General features: G+C 51.2%; 1 protein-coding gene across 2 annotated transcripts in view; it reads right to left on the bottom strand.

Moving 5' to 3' along the window:
- The window catches only part of ADAMTS14 (ADAM metallopeptidase with thrombospondin type 1 motif 14), an 85585-nt gene that overhangs the window by 51363 nt on the left and 13508 nt on the right, over positions 1-20714 (bottom strand). For both annotated transcript variants that reach the window (XM_012460307.2, XM_012460308.2), the window contains exons 3-4: positions 5862-6018; positions 874-1064 (exon numbers count right to left, since the gene is read on the bottom strand). In XM_012460307.2, coding sequence (XP_012315730.2) covers positions 874-1064; positions 5862-6018 — 348 coding nt within the window. The remainder of the gene's footprint in view (positions 1-873; positions 1065-5861; positions 6019-20714) is intronic.

Genomic DNA, 20714 nt, shown 5'->3' with positions numbered 1-20714 from the left:
CCCTGAACCACAGCCACAGGTACTCTGACAAAGGCTCTGTGCTTTCACCCTCTTTGCCCTCCTGTTCTTCCTTGTCTCTGCCCCTTTAGCTCAGGGACGCTCACCCAGGGCCACCTGGGGCCTACAGTGTGTTTTGTTTGGCATCCACAGTGGTTTTCTCTTTTAACATTTAAAAACTGGAAATTTTCTCTTAAATGTCTGGATTTAAATTTTCCATAATAAAATTTTTTAAACACTTTTTTAAAAAACCTACATTTTTGACTTTCCTTGAAAAACCAGCTTTTCTGTGACGAGTCCTGTGTCTCTGTAGGACAGCCACAGGCAGCGGCAGAGAGCATGGGCTCTCTGCTTCGCCACAGTCTTAGAATTCGCCCATGTCCCTGATTTTCCTTGCCTGTCTCTGTGCACACCCAAGGCTCACGACAGGGTCTCAGGACCCTCTTCACAGATTGACAGCTCCTTGGCCAGTCTTCCCAGCCTGGGGTTGGGTATTTTTTCCATATGATGAGTGCCAGGGAAGTCCCTTCAACTCCAACACAAGCGAGGTTCCAGGCCGCACCTGACCTAGACTCTGAATACGTCCAAGCCCAGAACCCACTGTCCACAGGCTCCAGCGTGGGAGGCCCATGGGTCACCTCAGCCCAGTATATACGGCTGGGATCAGGCCACAGTCTGGGACACAAGTCAGGCCAATTCAGGCTCATTACACCGTTGAACCTGGCTGCCAAGGGTGTGCCTGCTGGGCTAAGGAGCAAGCGATGACTCCCCCAAGTCCACCTGAAAAATACCAGGATCCAGAAACTTCCATTTGGATCAGCACTGGGGCCCACCCCACCCCACTCCCCCCAAGTCCCAGGACACGTGGACACTCACGATATTCATGAGGGTGAGGACGTAGTTCTGCACGTGCTCCCTGCCATGGAAGCGAACCACCGAGTCGTCCACCACCAGCAGCACCTCGATGCTGTAGCTGCCCGGCTTGGCATGCCGCCGCTTCCGCTCTGTGTCGCCCAGCTGGTCCCCTACCAGGCCCAGCAGGTTGGGCAGGTCTCCCAGGCCAAAGGCTGGAACCAAGACAGGAAGAGAGTGAGGTCAGACCCACAGGAGGGGCTGTCCCAGTAACATCGCCCACCACCCTGCTCTGGCCCCAGCATGGGTTCCCTTTTCCCTGCCTCTGTAAGTAAAGTAGTATGAGGGGGTGTTTCATACCAAGTCAACCCATGGACAAGAGCCATTTTCCTGCCACGAGGGCATGGCTAAGTCTTTGAGGCAATGAGTAGCAGAGGGGTGAGAACTGGCCCAGAGCGGGATGCCTGGGTTCCAGGAGCCACTCATCCTATCTCTCTGGCCATCCAGGACCAATCCTTCGCTGCTCTGGCCTCTATTGCCTCTCCTATAACATGAGGATGAATCACCCTTTATCTTTAACCCACAAGGTTGCTGTAAAAATCAAAGGTGGCAGTGGGTGGAGATATCTCCACAAAGGGAAAAAGTTGTGAGGCTACTGTGGCCTCCACTAGGCATCTGAGGAACCCCGGATACTCCTGTGAGCCCTCAGCCTATCAAATCCCTCCTAAGAACTGCCAGTGACCCCAAATTTCACCATCGCTGCTTTGCCCTTTTGGCTAAAAGCAAAATAGCATTTATTACCTTGTATCATATAATCCAAGAGTTACTAAACTTTTTCTGTAAAGGACCAGATAAATATTTTAGGCTCTGTGGGTCATTCAGTCTCTGTCACAACTATTCGATTCCACTACTGAAGCACAAAATCAGCCACAGATGACACTGTGAGTGAGGGTCCGCACTTGACCCCTCAGAGCCCTCCCTGCCAGGTCTGTCACAGGAAGGCTGGAGAGTTTACCCCACTCACCCTAGGTCACACAGCAGCTTCATGACAAGAGCCCAGAATGTAAACTCGGGCCTCCCCCAGCCACAAGCACACTCTATCAGGCACAGCCATAATTCTCTCTCTGCAGACTTTCTGGGGAATTGGGGAGGACCAGCCGGCATTAGCCTTGGATGCTGCAACGGGCTTCAGCCACACCCACTTCTGTGGGTCCCTCATCCTTCAGGATGACAGGAGCAGACAACCCTCAGGGCGGAGCAGGGCCCACCAGACACTGGGAGGCTGCCTTGAGCCACCCAAGAAGCCCCAAGCCAATGTAAAATGCTGCAGCTTCTTTGAAAAAACAGTTGAAAGTTAAACCTAGAAGTGCCATGTGACCCAGTCATTCCACTGCTAAGTATGTACTCAAGAGAATTGAAAATGTATGTTCCCATAGAAACTTGCACACGAATGTTCACAGCAGCATTTCATAGTAGCCAAAAGATAGAAACAACTCCAGTGTCCACCAGGTGAATGGATAAATAAATGTGGTATGTCCATACACTGGAATAGTGTTCTGTCATAAGGAAGAGTGAAGCCATGGGTGAGCCTTACAAACATGCAAGTGAAAGAAGCCAGGCACAAAAGGCCACATACTGTACGATTTCATTCTATGACATGTTCTGAATAGGCAAATCCTATTTAGAAAGATAGAAAGGAGATTAGTGGTTGCCAGGGGGTGTTGGACAGCGGGGACACAGGAGTGACTACGACTAACAGATGGAAGTGTTCTGGAATTAGATGAAGGTGATGGTTGCACAGCATTGTGAATATAGTTTTAAAAATCTAGCAGGGTGTGGTGGCTCACGCCTGTAATCCCAGCACTTTGGGAAGCCAAAGCAGGCAGATCACCTGAGGTCAGGAGTTCAAGACCAGCCTGGCCATTGTGGTAACCCCGTCTCCACTAAAAAAAATGCAAAAATTAGCTGGGCATGGTGGCACACACCTGTAGTTCCAGCTACTCAGGAGGCTGAGGTAGGAGAACTGCTTGAACCCAAAAGATGAAGGTTACAATGAGCTGAGATGGCGCCACTGCACTCCAGCCTAGGCAACAGAGCAAGACTTTGTCTCAAAAAAAAAAAAAACCCACCAAATTGTATGCCTCAAAATGGTTAAAATGGTGAATTTTGCCTCAATTGTTTATAAAGCAGCAGCAGCTCTGAGATCCAGCCCGGCTGGCAGCCCTGGCATGGGCAGTCCTGGCATGGGCAGCCCCACAGAGAGCCAGAGCTCTGGCTGCAGGAGCACATCCCCATTCATGTCCTCAGGAGGGAACTGGGGGTGGGAACAAGGTTCCAGAGAGTAGGACCATGGGTTGAATAGGAGAGGGAAGCATTAGGAGCAGGAGAGCATCCAGGGCACAGCCTCAGGGGCCAAGGCAGGGCCAAGGGGTGAGGGCCAGCTCGAGCCTGGTGGCCCACCATGGGGAATTCCTGTCCCTGGACTCTGAAGGGTTCAATTTCTCACCAGACCCTTGGGAAAGAATCACCTAACTCTTCTTTGGGGCTCATCACGAATGTGTGTGTGACAGTGTGTGTATGTGTGTTTGAGTGTGCAAGTGTGTGAAGGAGTGTATGTGTGGTGTGTGTGAGCATGGATGGATGTGGGATTCTGAAAGTATATGTGTGTAGAGGGGTCTGTATGTGTGTATGCAGGTGTGTGAATGTGGGTGGGTATGTGTCAGTGTTTGACTGTGGGTGTATGGGTGTGTTTGTGAGTGTGTGTGCATCAGTGTGTGGGGTGTGTCATCAGCATGAGTGTATGGGGTGTGTCGATGTGTGAGTGTGGGTGCATGGGTTTGTGCGGTAAGGGTGAACGTGGGTACACGGGTGTGTGTTTGTGGGTGTGGGTGTCAGTGTGTGTGTGAGTGCCTGGGTAGGTGTGAGTGTGTGAGCCCACATGTACCCTTTTCAGGAAACAGCAGCTGAGGTCTTACTGAATGCCAAGAGGAATCATCCCCTCCACCCCAGGTTCATGGTGCACCTGAGACTCCTTACAGTGGAGCAGGAGGCTGGAATCCCCTCCACAGCCTCAGCCCAGTGAGCAAACCCATGTAGTGGAGTCTCTGATGCCTTCCCTGCCCTCCTTCCTGCAAGGACAGGCCTGCTGCTATGAGTAACACAGAGACGGAGACTTGGCCTCTGTCCTCTAGGACCCCTGGCCTGGGTGGGAGAAGGGAACAGACCCAGGAGACTCCCAGGTCTGAGGAACCAAGGGCAGGGACACCTGTGCAGGATGGGGACAGGTGGAGATGCAGAGGTCCCCAGCCTGAGAGAGTTTCCCCAGAAGTCTTTAACCAGCTGCTAGGCAGGCTCTGAGCACCTGGCCAGGCCTCTGAGGCACCTCTCTGTGTGCCAAAAACTAGATACAAAGAGCCAAGCTGAAGCCTCTGGCTTTAATCAAGCCTGTGACATGGAGACAGGCACGCCTAGAAATGCTTCTCCCCACACTGGGCTCAGACCCACAACTGGTCTTCAAATAAAGTACAAGTCACAGGTTTCCAAGAAACTCTCCTCCTGCCCCTGGTCCTTCTAAGGAAGGCCCATAGATGGACCAGGGCCTGGCCCCACTGAAATTTCAGCCCAGGATCCTGGTGTCGGGGAGAGTCACAGCCATGTTTCTTTGGGTCTGAATTACAGCTCCATGTGCTCAGTGGTCTCAGCTTCCCAGTTGCTCACGATGGTGGCTGGTGATGCGCTGGTTTCAGGCTCACAGCTCTGCAGCTGGACTTCCCAGCATCTCTTCCTAAAAGTGGGGGCCTAATGGTCTTTGGATTCAGAATTGGCCTAAAAAAATGGAGCCCAAGGGAGACTCATCCCTCTTCCCAGGCCTGGTGGAGGGAAGGGTACCCTGAAATCCACACCAGTGCTCAGAGGTTCCACCAGCCCTGCCCTCCCCACCTTAGGCCTGTAGAATCCTCTGGCTCTGGTGCCACGGCTTCTCTTATGAGTGACACCTGGAGAGCAACTGGAGCTTCAAAGGATGCACTGTCTGTGGGGACAACTGGTTTCCAGGCATTTCTCATGCCAGGCCGGTCCCACAGAGAGCTGGCACAAGGATATGGCCCAGTCATAACCAGATTTCATCCAATACGAAGCGCTGTTATTTCAGGTTGAAAGTGTGTGAGCTTCCTCATTTCCTCTTGGCCAAAGGAGCTTTGTGACACTGGGAAGTTGACCAGGGGCCCAGGACCAGCACCTGTCACATCCACAGTTCAATTCGCTCAACCATAAGTCTTGAGTGCTCCTGTTGTGTAGGCTCCTGTGCTGGTTACCTGGGCGCAGGGATGCCCCTTCCCTCAGGGGGCTCCCACCCTAACATGTCAGCAGTTACCCTTAATAATACTGTAAGGAGAGCTGCCATTTATCCAGCACCTACTACGTGCCAAGCCCCATACTGGGATTTTCATAGACACAATCACCATTATATATAACCTTTACAGGTAGACATGGATCAACTCCGCTTTACTGATGAGGAACAGGAGGGCTCAGAGATCTTAGGTGCCTAGGGTCACACAGTAGACAGACTTGAGTCAAACAGTCTACGGGGCGCACAGCTGACCATGATGCCCTGACACCAAGCAGCCTCCCTGCAGTGCCCTAATAACTTCCTGTGGCTCCCATAGGGTTGAGTTGACTTTGCAAGGGAAGAACTCACTGCAGGCATTCTACTTTCTGTCTTGGCTCAGAAATAGGCATGAGAAGCAATAGTGAGCTCCTCAGAGACCTCTGGAGTTCCAGGGACCACAGTTCAAGACACAAGTGGCTCCTCTGGACCCTAGCTCCAGCCAATTACAGCAGCTCCTAGAACGTAATGGGGTTTCTCTGCCAGCACAGCAGGTCTATGTGGTCCAGTCACATTTTACAGATGAGAAGACTGAGGCCAGGAATGGACAGCTTAAGGACAGAAGTTACCGGAAAACACTCCAGAGGTAGGGAGAGAAGCAGCGCACAGGCCCCTGCCCAGAGCCTACCTTCATTGTGCAAGTCCCCATGAGGCTCTGCCCACTCCTGCTGGATGGCCTCCCGGCGGTACACCACATGTGTCCTCCCGCTGGCCTCCTTCTCCTGCTGGCCCCGCTCCAGAGGCTCAATGAAGAAGTCGGTGCTGTCTGTGCGGATGAGGCCCGCCTGAACCAGGGACAGCAAGCAGGGGTAAAGAGAGAGAGAGAGAAGAGGCATGAACACGCAGTACACGCAGACAGGAGAGCATCTGTGAATGCACATGTGTGACCCTGCATGCATGCAGGCTCTTCCTCCAGGGCCTTGAGGAGCCCTGGAATTTCAGGATGTTCTAGGAGGCCCTGGCAGGGGAGTGGGAGGAGGTGGTAGGAAAGCTGAGCGAAGGGCCCCACCCTCCTTTTCAGCAAAGTAGATCCACTTTTACTGTGCTGTCTATCCATGGGGCTCTACATAAAATTTCATTACACCAAAGCTTCCATTACTTACAAAAAAACAGAGGCACAAAAGCCACTCCCACAAAGCCCTCGCACACACACCAAGGCACTGCACTCCAGCCCGAAGCACATCACAGGCATTTGGCTTTACCTAGAGGCAGACAGGAAAATCCTAGGGGCAAAGGCTTATTATCCCTAAGGTGGGTGCTGTTCCCCCACTCTAATACAAAGTGCTGTTATTTCAGGTTGAAAGCCCACAGGCATGCACATGGCAGGGTGGGGGTGGGTGTGGGGAGGAGGACAGCTAATGCTCATTCACGATAAATAAGCCAGGAGTGTGTGTTTTTAATCTAATGTTTCCCTACACCAAATAGTCACTTAAAAAAAAAATCAGGCGCTGGCCTTGGAAATAAAATTTTTTTAAAAATATATGTTGGCAAAGCCTAGCAAATGTGTTATTAGTCCCCAGTGAAGGCAGTCATCACAGGGGCCAATGAAATATACAACTAGGTGTGGCTAGTGTATGTGTGTCTGCATATGCACACGTGCACACACAGACACGCACGCACACCATGTCATCCTACAAAGTAGTAAGAGCAGCCCATCTACCACAGTGGATGGAAAACAGTAGGCATTTTTTAGCAAATAAATATTTGTTGAATTCCTTAACTTGTTCAACAAATATCTATTGAGTGCCTACTACATACCAAGGCCTGGGAATGCAGCTGTGAACACAAGGCAGTGGAGGAAGGAAGCGTTTTTATAAATTCGTTGGACCTTCTCCATCTGAATTGGAACTCCAGTGACAGCACAACTCAATTGCACCCATTTTCCCACCTCCTCCCGTTCTGAGGGTGCATCTCAGGAGCCCCCTCCAAGTCCGACTTAACACCCACCACTAACCCCCCAGCGGCAGTCAACCTTCTCTGTGCCCCTTCTAGCTGTTTCTGTGGATCAAACAGAAAACATCATTTTGGAGCCAAACCAAGATGGTTGTCTTCTGTGCTTCATAAACAGGCCCAATCAGGAGGCCAAGAAATGTTCCAGGGAAAAACGGCATTATTGGAACAAATTCAAGGCTTCCCTGTAGCCATTTTATCTGTGGGTCCTGAAGGATGACTATCCATCAGGCTCCTGGTTGCAAGGATTAGAAATTCAACTCAAACCCCTTGGCCTGAAAGGGAAGGTCCTGGCCCCAGGACACACTGAGGCAGGGGCTAAGCCTGGAAGTGAGAGACCCAACACTCTTGTCACCCCTCCCCTCAGCTCCCCCTGCACCAGCTTCATCCTCCCAGACAGGCTGTATGTCCCCTGTCCTTGCACACACACCTCCACTCTCCACTAGAGACAAGGAGATTCTCCCTTCAGAGTCCCATCCGCATAGTCAGAGGGAGGGTTGTGGCTGGTCCAGGCTGAGTAACATGGTCACCCAGGGAAGGTCAGTCCAGATTTCCACAGCAGGCAGAAGAATGGAGAATTGTTAGGGTGAAAAGAAACTGACCCGAGAAGGAAAGAGCATACCAGGTAGAGGGGAAGGACCCCCAGGTGAGGGTAGAAAGGCAGGCAAGACAGTGTGGGGAGGGGACCAGGGCATTCAGGCTCGTGGACAGAGGTAGAGCCTGAAACTGGACAATAAGTTGTGGTCAAATCCAAGGGCCTCCACCACTGTCTGCCTGCAGAACCCTCTACGGGAGTCCAGTCTTCCAGCTGGTGGGTCCAGGCCCGGGACACACCTCCAAGGGCTACCGCAGCTCTGCTGCCACGAGGGCCTGTGATGAACTCTTGGTCAAACCCCGCACGATTCATCCCATCCCCCTTTCTGCACCTGTGTCTGATACCCAGGGGGACTGTTCCTGCCCCTGGAACAAGCAAGCAAGAGACAGCAAAAGTCAGAGGCCACTGCTCCATCCAGGCCACGGGCACACGGACCTGGCTGGCCCAGGGCAGTAGCCTGTGCTGTCTCGGTGCATCACACCTCTCAAGCTGCCTAGCAGAGGCAAACTCTCCAGACCAGGAAGCAGAAGGCTCTGCTCAGCCCCTCCCACGCACCAGGCACCTGGTCAAGGCCCAAGAAGATCCTTCAAGCCTGGCATTCCCTGCCCCACAGCCCAGTGACTCCACGTGGCCTCCAGGGCCCAGGGTCTCATAGGAGGGATACAGCTTCCAGAAGGAAGCCACTGCCTTCCAGTCCACCCCTTCCTTCTGGCCCACAATCATGGACCACAGACCTTTCAAGATCATCGTGCCCATCCCAGTCTGAGGCATTATACTTTGACAACATCCCCAGTTAGGAGACCTCTAGCTTTTACTTGGTTGCCTCCAGTGACAGAGAGCTCTCTCCCTCAAGATGTAACAGATTCTGTGTAGGGACACTCCTAACATTGTACTGAGCGTGAACACACTTCCCTACCTTCCAACCTTTATAAATACTCTTCGTATCACTGTTATTAATAACAGTACCTGCCACTCATATTTTTATATATTGTCTTATTTCATCTTTATAGCCCTATAAGGTAGGCGCTAATGTTAGACCCATTTCATAGATGAGGAAATAGAGGTTCAGAAGGGTTAAGTAACTGGCCCAAAGTCACCCAGCAAGTGAGTGTCAGCATTCAACCACAATACTGTGTTAGCTGGGGTCATCCCCTGGGCCTGCTTCTGCCCTCTACGGTCACTTGGAACAAGAAAATATTGCTGTCCTAGTATCATCTGCAAATCCCTGGGCCTCTGGTATGACCTTGCAGAGCAAGGACACTCATTCTCCAACTCTCCACCTCTGGGCAAAACCCTCCCAAGGAGGCCAGCCCACCTCCCACCAAGGATATGAGAAGGGAGGGCAGGGTACTGCCCATAAAAGAAACAGTCTCTCCCGCTCCCCAGGTGAGTGCCCTCCAGCCTAAAAGGATTCTTACCCCTACACAGACCATCCTCATCATATCCTCACTATTCTCAGCAGAAGGGGAACCCCAGAAACCTGGGTCTGATCCAGCCTCCACACCTGTAGTGGGGAGATCCTATAAGCGCCGCTGAGGCAGGAGCAAAAGGCCTCAGCCTATTTCCATATAAATAATAAAGAAGAAAGTAACTAGAAATATACCATAGTAGTAATTAGTTACTCATATGTGATCTTAGTTATTCATAGGTGATCTTAATTCTTCTACTAATGCCTCTCAGGTCGGAAGTGTGAACCTAGGGTGACATTGTGAAATGAATAGCACTAAGGCAAGATGCTCTAAGCCCTCTGTCATGCCCGCATAAGGGCTGCTGGAGGGCACCTTGGCTGTGTGGCAGTGCCAGCACTGTGAAAGCGCCCGCTGTTTAGCCAGCTAGGGAAGGAGATGTCCAAAATGGCCGAGATGTCTCCTTCCTGGGGAAGTTAGGAGAAAACTCTGCTTCTCCAAGCTCTTGTGGTAGGCCTGGTGGCTGTCAGGTAAACCTGCAGACATCCGGGGGCTTAACTGTCTCTATGTGATGCTGTGCTTCAGCGGTCACGTTCCATGTCTACTCTCATGTTCTGCTTCTGCACCTGGTTCCTTTTTTCTTAGAAAAGATCATTAGTAATAGTAACGTAAATCTTAATGTTTTAGTTCTTTCTTGATAAGTATGGAAAAAGTGCTGATGCATTATGCTCCTTACCTCACTTCAGGTGCCAGAAATTCCTGAGCCCCTACCTGAATAACACGTGATATACTTGACCCTATCACTGCCACGCCCTATCTATGCTGCCCCCAGTCTCCGACCACCAAGGCCATGCCCTACCTACCCTGCCCCAAGATTTGCAACTCAATAAAAGTGAGAGCATCCCGGCATTCAGGGCCACTGCTGGTCTCTGCGATTTGGGTAGCAGTAGACCCCTGGGCCCAAACTCTGTTTTCTCTATCTCTGTGTCTTATTTCTTTTATTTCTACAATTTCTCGTCTCCACACCAGCCGGGAGCGGCTCACAGAACCCTGTAGGGCTGGACCCTATTTCTGGCACACAGGGTGGAGGGTGGCAGCGATCCCTATACACATCTTCAGGCCTCTCCCCAGGAAAGGGTTAAAGGATCTGTCTTTCCCCATCCCAGTTAACTGTTTAGGACAAAGGAGCCAGACCCAAGGCCCTGTCCTATGCAACCCTAGAAATAAATTTGTAAATTTCTTTGTGACTATAGATCCCATCAGCATCCCCTCAGGGATGAGGATGGAACCTCCCCAGAGTCTGTCCTTGTCCCATTGTGGGCATCCTCCCCAGCCCTTGACAGGCAGCTGTCATCTGGGTCTGGGTACCCCCTGGGCCTCAGAGACTCTCCTCCTAGACAGATAAGACAGGAAGGACGGCTTGGCCACCAGACCAGGAGGCAAGATGGGCCCAGTTCCTTCCCCTCAGACCTCAGTTTCCCTGTCTGCACAATGAGAGGTTTGGCCCAAGTTCCCTCGAATCTCTGCCCTGGCCAGGAAGTCAGGCACCACACAGGGTAGACAGGCTGGCAGTGAGAACCTTCTGGCCCTCTGCCTCCTCACTCAAGTACTCCCGTCTCCCAATTTATGGTATGTTTATATTTCTGAAAAGTGGTGGCTAATTTTAAAGTGCTAAAATCAAATCAAATTTCTGTATTAAAAAAATCAAGAAAAAAAGGAGAAATAAATTCTAGTAAGATGAAAAATAAATGTCAGCCGTATTGACTTTCCACCCATACCTTATTCTTTTATTAACAGTAAATAAGTAGGAAATATGCACTAGAAAGGTTCTTCACACAATAAAACTAAAACAAAGAATCATTGATTACATTCAATTGAGCCACATACCCGTAGGCCCTTGTCCAATTTCCCAAATGGAAATTCTCCAGTGCACAAGTCTGGCCACTCTTAGCTGGGTTAAACTCCCTTTCATGTGGCTGCTTCTGAGGTGCCTTCCTGGGAGGTGTCTGGCTGAATGGCGGTGGGGGTGGAGGTGAAAGATGGGAAAGACTGTGAATTTTCCAACATGACATCGTTTTGGTTGCAAAGATGACACATTCGGCTGCCTCCTCATCCAGAGGCCTCCAGACCATGTTAACAGGTTTTCCAATATGGGTTCCCCTCAGGGGAAGCTCCCAAGTTCAGGTGTAAGCCCAGCACACCCAAAGAAGACAGGGTCACGTGGCAACTGGGGCAGTGAGTGGTGGCTTAGAAATCACCTTGTGTCAGCCGGGCGCAGTGGCTCACGCCTGTAATCCCAGCACTTTGGGAGGCTGAGGTGGGCAAATCACGTGAGGTTAGGAGTTCGAGACCAGCCTGACCAACATGGAGAAACCCCATCTCTACTAAAAATACAAAATTAGCCAGATGTGGTGGCCCATGCCTGTAATCCCAGCTACTCGGGAGCCTGAGGCAGGAGAATCACTTGAACCCGGGGGGCAGAGGTTGTGGTGAGCCAAGATCACGCCATTGCACTCCAGCCTGGGCAATAAGGGTGAAACTCTGTCTCAAAAAAAAAAAAAGAAAGAAAAGAAAAGAAAAAGAAATCACCTTTTGTCCTGCTGTGAACTATAACTGAGCAAGTTCAGCGGGTCACCAATAGCTGCTTACTATCAGAATGAGTCCCAAATATTATAGCAGGTAATTAAAGCCAAATTATTTTAAAATCAATACATATGTGTGCAAGTATACATAAAAGCACATCTAGTGTCAAGTTGCATGTATGTCCATGTAAACTGGGAGGCAAGGGTACCCAGAGCCAACAAACAGATCTCCAAGGGGAGCACAGAAGAGATCCCCAAGGACTGGGAAGCGTGTCGGGCACAGGCAGGGCTCTATCTGTGCCAGGTACAGAGACAATGAGCAAGGATCTGGCTTGGGGTCCAGACAGGAGCAAGTGGCCTGGCTCTCAGGGGACAGCTGCAGGCCCCGGGAAAGGGGGATCCTGAGCCCCCTTGCTGCCACTTGGACCAGCCTACCTTTGCCAAATGCCCAGAAGTGCCATTTCAATATGGTAGCTCCAGTGCAGCCAGCTCAGGGGTGGGCCGGACTGCCTCTCCTTTCTCCTTCCAAGGCTGGCCTATATGGGGCTTCTCCAGAAGAGAAGGTAGCAGAGGAGGCCACCTCTCAGCCAGTCATCCCACCACCTCCCAAGGTGAGTGCATTCTCGGGCCTGAACTTGTTCTGGAGCTTCCATGACAAAGGCTTTACTTCCACAGACAACCCTTGGTCAGCTGTGCTGTCTCAGGTTCTAGGCTTCCAGCAAATCCAGCCTGAAACTGTTCCACTGTAGGAAACAAAAGAAAACCCAGCTTTTTGTGGATGCTGTGGTGATACACACAAGGATCTGAAACGGCTTCCACCAGATTCCTCAACAGGTGGCTGCTTCCCCTCAACAGGGCCAGCTGCATCTGCATGTGCTGGTCCCCGCCACAGCCAGCCACGTTCCTTGGCTAGACCACATGGGCTGCTACAACCCAGAAACCTTGACTGCAGGCGGCTCTTTCCCTTCCGCCACTGCCCTGCTCACCTAACCTGAGCGCTTGGCTCCAGCTATGATTAAACTTCATCAGGACCTCCAAGGTGTGATCCTTACGTCCTCACTTCCCTTCTCACCACCTTGGACATCTAGGTCTAGATGCACAATAATTCTCTTGCAAACACCAGCACAATCTCACCCTTTCCCCCTCTACCCCGCTGTCCCAGGGAAGCTTCTCCACCCTGGTTCAGCCCAACCATCCGCCTACTCCACATGGGCACACAGGTGCCTACTGGTCTCACTTGAAATCAGCAGCTCACCTCACATGACATGAAGCTGGGGTTCTATTGCACTTCCCTGTTAAGACTAACAGCAATATTGATTTTCCACCCATAAGGTATTTTCCACCCATAATTTATTGTATGAAAGTGTCTTCATACAATAAAACTAAAACAAAGAATCATTGATTACATCCAATTCAGCCACATACCCATAGGCCCCTGCCCAATTCCCCCAAATGGAAATTCTCCAGTGCACAAGTCTGGCCACTCTCAGCTGGACTAGACTCCCTTTCATGTGGCTGCTTCTGAGATGCCTTCCCTGGGAGGTGTGTCCCAGCTCTCCCAAATGGCTCAGAAACCCCAACACTGCCCCACCCCTCTCATACTCCAAAGCTCCCACCACCCTGTTGGACACTGTCCTCCCACAGCTGGGCCCCTCTCCTCTTCTGTGGCTGGATGTGCCCCACCCCCACACTCTGTGCTCAGGATCATCTCTCTATCACCTCCTCAAGGACTCAGCTCCTGCAGTTAGCACCCCCTTTCCAGCTTCATCATGCTCTCCCTTTGCGTAAGACCATTCCTGTCCACATCCAAGCACACTCCAGTGTCCCCCATCTTTGAAACTCCCTACCTCCCATCCCTGCCTAGCTACTGCCCACGTCACTGCTTCCCTCCACAGCAGAAAGGGTTGTCTACACTCACTGCCTCCATGCCCCCTGGCTTCTCCTCTACTCACTCCAAGTGGCCTTCTAGAGCCACCACTTCCTGGAAACTGCTCACCTGTGACCGCCACATGGTGAGCAGTTTCTTTGTCCTGGTCTCACACAGCTCCTCCAATCATCAGCTCTCCCCAGGCACTTCCCCCATTCCATGGCTTTAGTTACCGCATGACTGCAAATGACTTCCAAATTATATCCCCAGCCCTGGCTCCTCCTGGAATTCCTTTATGATTATTTAACACCCTCCTTGATAGAGACTGGATCTCCACTGGGCATCTCAAACTTTAAAGCAGAACTCTGGGCTTGACTTCCAGACCCACTCCTCGCCTGGTGTTCCCCATCTCAGTAACTGACACTGCCTTTTTCCCAGTTGCTCAACCCCAAAATCAAGGAGGAGGAACAGGCTCAGTGATCTAGGTTGGGTTGAGTCCCCCAACCCTGGTGGTTCCGTCCGTCAGTTCAGCTAAAAGCAACACCCCATATAACCTGTGGGGGCCAGACCCTCTAATGGGTCATCGGGGCTGTTGTCTCTGATTCATGGCAGGTAACAGAGGCAGCCACACCCCTCACACCCCCATACCCGGGAACTACGGCTCCTGCAGGGACTCTTCAAAGTGACCCAAATCTCTTCCTTCCTCAACATGTCCTTAAGTCTTTATGAAGCACTCACTGCTTGCTAGGCTTCATGGGGGTGAGGTGGGGGTTGCAAAAAGACAAGAGAGGCCGGTCGCTCCTCTCTTGATAAAGGACTTGTTTCTGGAATATACAAAGAACTCTTACAACACAATCATTAAAAGACAACCCAGTTTTAAAGTGGGCAAAAGATCTAAACAGACATTTCCCCAAGAAAGAGTAACAAATGGCAGTAAGCACATGAAAAGATGTTCAATATCATCAGTCATCAGGGAAACACAATCCAAACCACAAGGAAATAGGACGGCTTGAATCAAAAAGTCAGATAACCAGTCTTGGCAAGGATGCGGAGAAACTGGAACCCGCATACATTGGTGGGAATGTTAAATAGCACAGCCACTTTGAACACAGTCTGGCAATACTCCTCCAATGATTAAACAGCGTTACCACGTGATCCAGCAATTCCACTCCCAAAGAGTAAGCACCCAAGAGAAAGAAAACATGTGCCCACACAGAAAAAGTTGTTCATAGCATTATTCCTGGCAGTCAAAAGAGGGAAACAAGTCAAATGTCTGTCAATGGATAAATGGCCAAACAATACCTATCTAGCCATACAATGAAATATTATTTGGCCATAGAAAGGAATGAAGTACTGGTATATGCTACAAGATGGATGAACCTTGAAAATATTCCAAGTGAAAGAAGCCAGACACAAAAGGTCACATATCACATGATTCCGTTTGTATGAAGTGTCTTCACACAAACAGAATAGGCACATCCACAGAGATAGAAAGTAGATTTGTCACTGCCAAGGACTGGGGTAATGTGGGATTAGTGGGTGAACAGCTACAGGCCACACTGTCTCTTTTTTAGGTGATGAAAATGGTCTACAGTTGACTGCAGTGATGTTTGCAGATCTCTGTGAATATAATTTTTAAAACCACTGAATAGCACACTTTAAATGGGTGAATTGCATGATATGTGAATTACATCTCAACGAAGCTATTAATTTAAAAAACAACATGCAAAAATGGAGGTGAGAAACATGCACAGAGATAACACACAAGCACATAGAAGGCACACAAAGGGATGATTCATACAGACGACAGACACTCCAGCAGACACTCGTGCAGAGACGACACGCATGCGGCACGCAGGCTGCCTACCACGGAAGCGGGATTCAGCGAGGCTGGGATGAAAGCCTGCCGACGCTGAGATTTCATCTAATTCAAACCTGATGTGGAAGCTCCAAGCCACAGGAGCTCTGCTGGAGACTGGGCTGCCAAGTCCTCGGCCCAAGCCAAAGAAAGTTTGAAAGCTGATTCAGACCGAGCTGCAGCCTTGGGGACAGGCAGGAAGAAGAAGCTCCTGGAGGATGGGGCTGAAAGCTGCCAGGCTTGTCCACAACTGGCACGCTCTGCCACGTACATCTGCACGACACCCCATACCAGCAGCATCGGAGCTGCCACCACAAGCCAAAGGCTCGAAGAAACACCAGGAAGCAGAGTGCCTCTGCCAGCTGGAGACAGTTATCTGGGATGACCACTCAGAAGCAGTTCCCAAGGTCGTGACCTCTGCAGGCCCCACACTGTGGGAGGTGCTAGGTGAAAGGCTACTGAGGTCTTGCTGAGCCCAGTGCATTTGTGCAAAAGTCTTTCTCAGGGGAGAAGCAATGTGGTGGGTGTATGGGTAAATGCAGAGACCCTAGAGCCAGAGAGTTCCTGAGTTCAAATGCTGGCTCTGCCACTCTCAGATCATGTAATCCTGGGAAATTTACTTAACATCATTGTGCTATAGGATTATAACCACAAACATCTTGTAGGGCTGCTCTGAGAAAGTAATATACATAAGGCACCTAGGATGGTCCTGAACATGCCACAAGGGCCATGTTAGTGTTTGCATCTGCTGCCATGATTCTCGTGATCACCACTGTCACTTTGAAGTATGCCTGCAAGATCCAGTGGCTCAGAAAGGGAGCCTGCAGGTTCAGGGCTTAAGGGTGACCTTCTGGAACCACAGGAGGGTTTGTGTGTAGCTCCTGGCTCTGCTATGGCCTGGCTTTGACATGCTGGTTTGAATATTTGTCCCCTCTAAGTCTCATGTTGAAATGTAATTTCCAATGTCAGAGGAGGCGTCTGGTTGGAGGTGATTGGATCATCGGGGGTAGATCCCTCATGAATAGTTTGGCACCATCTCTTTGGTGGTAAGTGAGTTCTTGCTCAGTTCACACGAGATCTGCTTGCGTAAAGTGTGTGGCACCTCCCCATCTCTCTTGCTCCCAATGTCACCATGTGGCATGCCAGCTCCTCTTCCCTCCCACCGTGATTGTGAACTTCTTGAGGCCCTCACCAGAAGCAGGTGCTGGAGCCGTCCTTGTACAGCCTGCAGAATCACAAGCCAACTAAAATTCTTCTTTATAAACTGCCCAGCCCCAGGTATTTCTTTATAGCAACATAAAAATGGACTAACACACATGCCCAGATCTCCTACCTGTAAGTGGAAAGAAATCCTCAAGAAAAAAAAAAAAGAATACCAGTGGTTGAACTTCATAAGGGGAAAAGTCTTTACCCCAAAAAGGGACTGACAGAGGATGATTTTAAAGGTGAAAAAGAAGACCTGCAGACAAACGTTGGGCAGAAACATACCCAGCTGTTAGGGAGTTGTCTCTAGGTGGTGAGATTGTAGGCAATTTCTTTCTCTTTAAACTTTAGGTATTTTCTAACTTTCCTATGATGTCCTTATCTCAGAAAGCACGCCTATTCTGCACAGAGTGTGTGCCTGCTACAATGAACACATAATCAACTCCCATTCCCTAAACAAAGTTTTAAAAAAGGGAAACAAGCATAAACATAACATATCCCTCCTTTTCTGTCATTCAACCTCCCTGCAAAGTAGAGCAGAGGCTTTGCTGGGGAGGGAAACACCTGGGGCTCCATCCCAGCAGGGCCCTTCCCAGCTGTGCGGAACCAGCCCTCTCTCAGCCTCAGTTTCCACATCTGAAACTAAAGAGTGGATGGGAAGATGAAATAAGGCACGGGAAACGCCCCTCCTGGAGCCAAGTTCACAGTAGGTGGTCTTTTCCCTTCCCTCCCTCCTCCACCTGCCTCTTCTGGTCCCAAAAGACCTGACCCCAGCTACTGAGTGGATACACAGTAGGCTTTCCAGGACGCAACGGCAGGAGTTCTTACCCCTACACAGTCATTCACATCACCTGGAGGAATTTACAAAACTACGGAGACCTCCCAGACCAATGAAACCAAAACCCAATGAATGGGGCTCGGGAGTCAGTGCGTTCTCAAAGCTGCCAGGTGATTCGGACGTGCATCCAGGGCTGAGAACCACTCATCCAAACCCTGGAGGCTTCCAAACAGTGGAATGGCATGAAAAGGGACATTTAAGTGGCCATCGATGTTTCATAAAGAGAGCAATAGCAGCACAGGGGTGTTCGTCCTAACACCAGAAATGGGAAAGAAAGAGAGGAAACAGGCATACAATGAGTAGGTTCCCTGAGAGGGAAGCTGGGGAGCCCAGCCGGCTGGGTTACTGCACACCTCTTACTTCATGACCAAGGCCCATCCACACCACAAGTGATCCAAGGTAGGGGAAGCCTGGGAGGTAGAGGGAGCAGCTGTGATCTGGTGAGTGGCCAAGGACCAGTCAATGCCTTCATGACCATCCAAGCTGGGGGGTCCATAGTGCAGAGAGTGAGGACAGTTAGTAGTAGTCCCTCTGTGCGGATGTTGATGATGAAGGTGATGACTGGCTCTGTCCTCCAGCACCTTGGAGAACAGAGCTGCTCAGATCATCAAAAGCTTGAAGATTTTTTGTTTTTTGTTTTTGTTTTTTTTCTAACAGGGTCTTACTCTGTCACCCAGGCTGGGGTGCAGTGGCACAAGCTCTGCTCACTGCAACCTCTGCCTCCTGGGTTCAAGTGATTCTTCCACCTCAGCCTCCCGAGTAGCTGGGACTACAGACACGCGTCCACACCCAGCTAACTTTTTGTATTTTTAGTGGAGGCAGCGTTTCACCATGTTGGCCAGGCTGGTCTTAAACTCCTGACCTCAAGTGATCCTCCTGCCTCAGCCTCCCAAACTGCTAGGGTTACAGGCGTGAGCCTCTGCGCTCAGCCAAAAGCTTGAAGTTCTTAAAGGAGGGGCGGTCACTTTTTATTTCTACTCCCCTTCCTCCATCAACAGGTAGGTGTCCCGGCCCAAAGGCCGGCTGTAAACCTCTCACTCTGGAGCCCAGCCAGACTCAGGGCAGACCTTGCCAGGCCAGCAGCCACCCCCAGATTCCATTCCCCAGTGCCCAGGAGCCACACAGCTCGGAGGCTTCCCCCTCTGTCACCACCATAGCCCACCAAGCTTGGCGAGGGACCTCTGCCTGGCCCCTGCTTGGCCCTAAGTCCTGCCAGCAGCTGTGTCTCCAGGATGAGGAGACAGGAAGCAGCCCTCCAGTGCCAGCAGGCGATATGGCTTCCAGGCCCTGAGCGGAGGAGCAGCACCCTGCATGGAGGCCCTGCAGTTTGAACCCTGCCACTCAGACACACACCAGCTGATGGTGAGCAGCACCAGGAAAGGTGCTGCACCCTTGGCAGTGGAGAACAGACCCAAAAGATGGCCCTATAGGTCACTGTCCCAGCCAGGCCTCCCCTCCAAATGAGCCCCCCAGCAGCCTGGCCCAGTGGATTGCTGAAGCTGTGCTCATGTGGGAGGCATGGCTTCAATGCCTCCCACGTGAGATCATGCATGTCAGTGTTTATCACTGCATCTGACACGTAGCCGGGTCTGTAGTAAGCTGCCAATGAGGGACCTGGCAGTGGCCGAGAGACAGGTTCCCTCCAGAATGCAGGTGAGCACGGGAGAATGCCCAGCTAGCTCTAGCCACACGAGTGGCTCCTGATGACACAGTGACCCCCCAGGTATCACTGGTCGGTCTCCTCTGCAAAGGGCAGAAGGAGCAGATGAAGCACGATTGGCCAGAAGACCCCAGACAGGTGGCACGGTACTGTCCTTAATCCTGCCCAGGGACCATCACCGCTAGCATAGGTTCCAGATTTTGCCGCATTCTGACAGTTCACCTGCCAGGCACTAGCAACACAAATGCCCACACTGCAGGCTGGGCGCGGTGGCTCACGCCTGTAATCCCAGCACTTTGTGGGGCCGAGGCGGGTGGATTATCTGAGGTCAGGAGCTCAAGACCAGCCTGGCCAACATGGTGAAACCCCATCTCTACTAAAAAATACAAAACTTATCAGGGCGTGGTGGTGGGTGCCCGTAATCCCAGCTACTAGGGAGGCTGAGGCAGGAGAATTGCTTGAACCCAGGAGACGGTAGTTGCAGTCAGCTGACATGGTGCCATTGCACTCCAGTGCAATGGGTGATAGAGTCAGACTCTGTCTCAAAAAAAAAAGTGCCCACACTGCAGTCACCGCCAGACCCCCCTCTCGAGACCCCCTGCCTTCACATGTTCACCTATGTTTCTGTAACTTGCTTCTCCTAAAGCCTTGCCCGAGACATCACATATTCACTCATTCATTCTTCAGACAATAATTGAGAAGGCCCTGCTCTAGGTGCTGGGGACGCAGCCAAAAATACCTCTTTGCATGGAGCTAACATTCTACTGCAGGGTGGAGACAGGCGGGAAATAATTAGAAATATACGACACACCAAGAGGAAGGCACCATGGAGAAGAGAGAGGACTGGAGCTTGAAATTGAGAATAAGGTTGCCAGGGAGGGCGCCACTCTGAAGGTGACATTTGAGTGAAAGCCTGAGGGGTCTGAGGGGCAGGCCCTGGCAGTCCCTGGGGAGGAACGTTCCCCTCAGGGAGGGCAGTGAGGAGGAGCAATGACAGGTCCTGGCTGGCTTCTCCTGGAGGAGTGTCGTGCACCGTGGAGGACTCGTATTGCACAGGACTGCCCGGGTGCTGTTGGTGAATAGACTGCAGGGGCAAGGGAGCTCAGGGAGGTGAGGGCCATCGTCCGGGAGAGACAGGAGGTGGCTCACACCACCCCAGTGCTGGTTATTCTTATTATGCTGTTTGTTTCCCTTTTAGAATTACCAGCAACAAAAATCCCACACCAAGCCACACAGGACCTGTGTGGTACCAGAGCCACACGTCTTCCCACAGGCCTCCGCGCCTTCGCCCCACTGTGCACCCCACCGGGAATGCCCCTTCCACCCAGCTCAAATGCCACCCATCACTGCTCCCTCCTCTGCGCTCCGTGGCGGTGGCTCTTGGAAGGTGCTCTATTCCCATCCACATAGCTCTGTCCCTCTTCTAGACAGGAGGTTCAGGGGGATGAACTGGTTCATGCCACGCAACTGACTTTGGAACGAAACCATGCCAAACAAGCATCCTTAGGGACAGGTGTTAAAA

The sequence above is a fragment of the Aotus nancymaae genome, unplaced genomic scaffold (genome assembly GCF_030222135.1).
Source record: "Aotus nancymaae isolate 86718 unplaced genomic scaffold, 86718_ANA_hifiasm-v0.15.2.pri h1tg000010l, whole genome shotgun sequence".
NCBI lineage: Eukaryota > Metazoa > Chordata > Mammalia > Primates > Aotidae > Aotus > Aotus nancymaae.
Note: the sequence above shows the minus strand (reverse complement) of the source record. Positions and strands in the feature narration are given on the sequence as shown.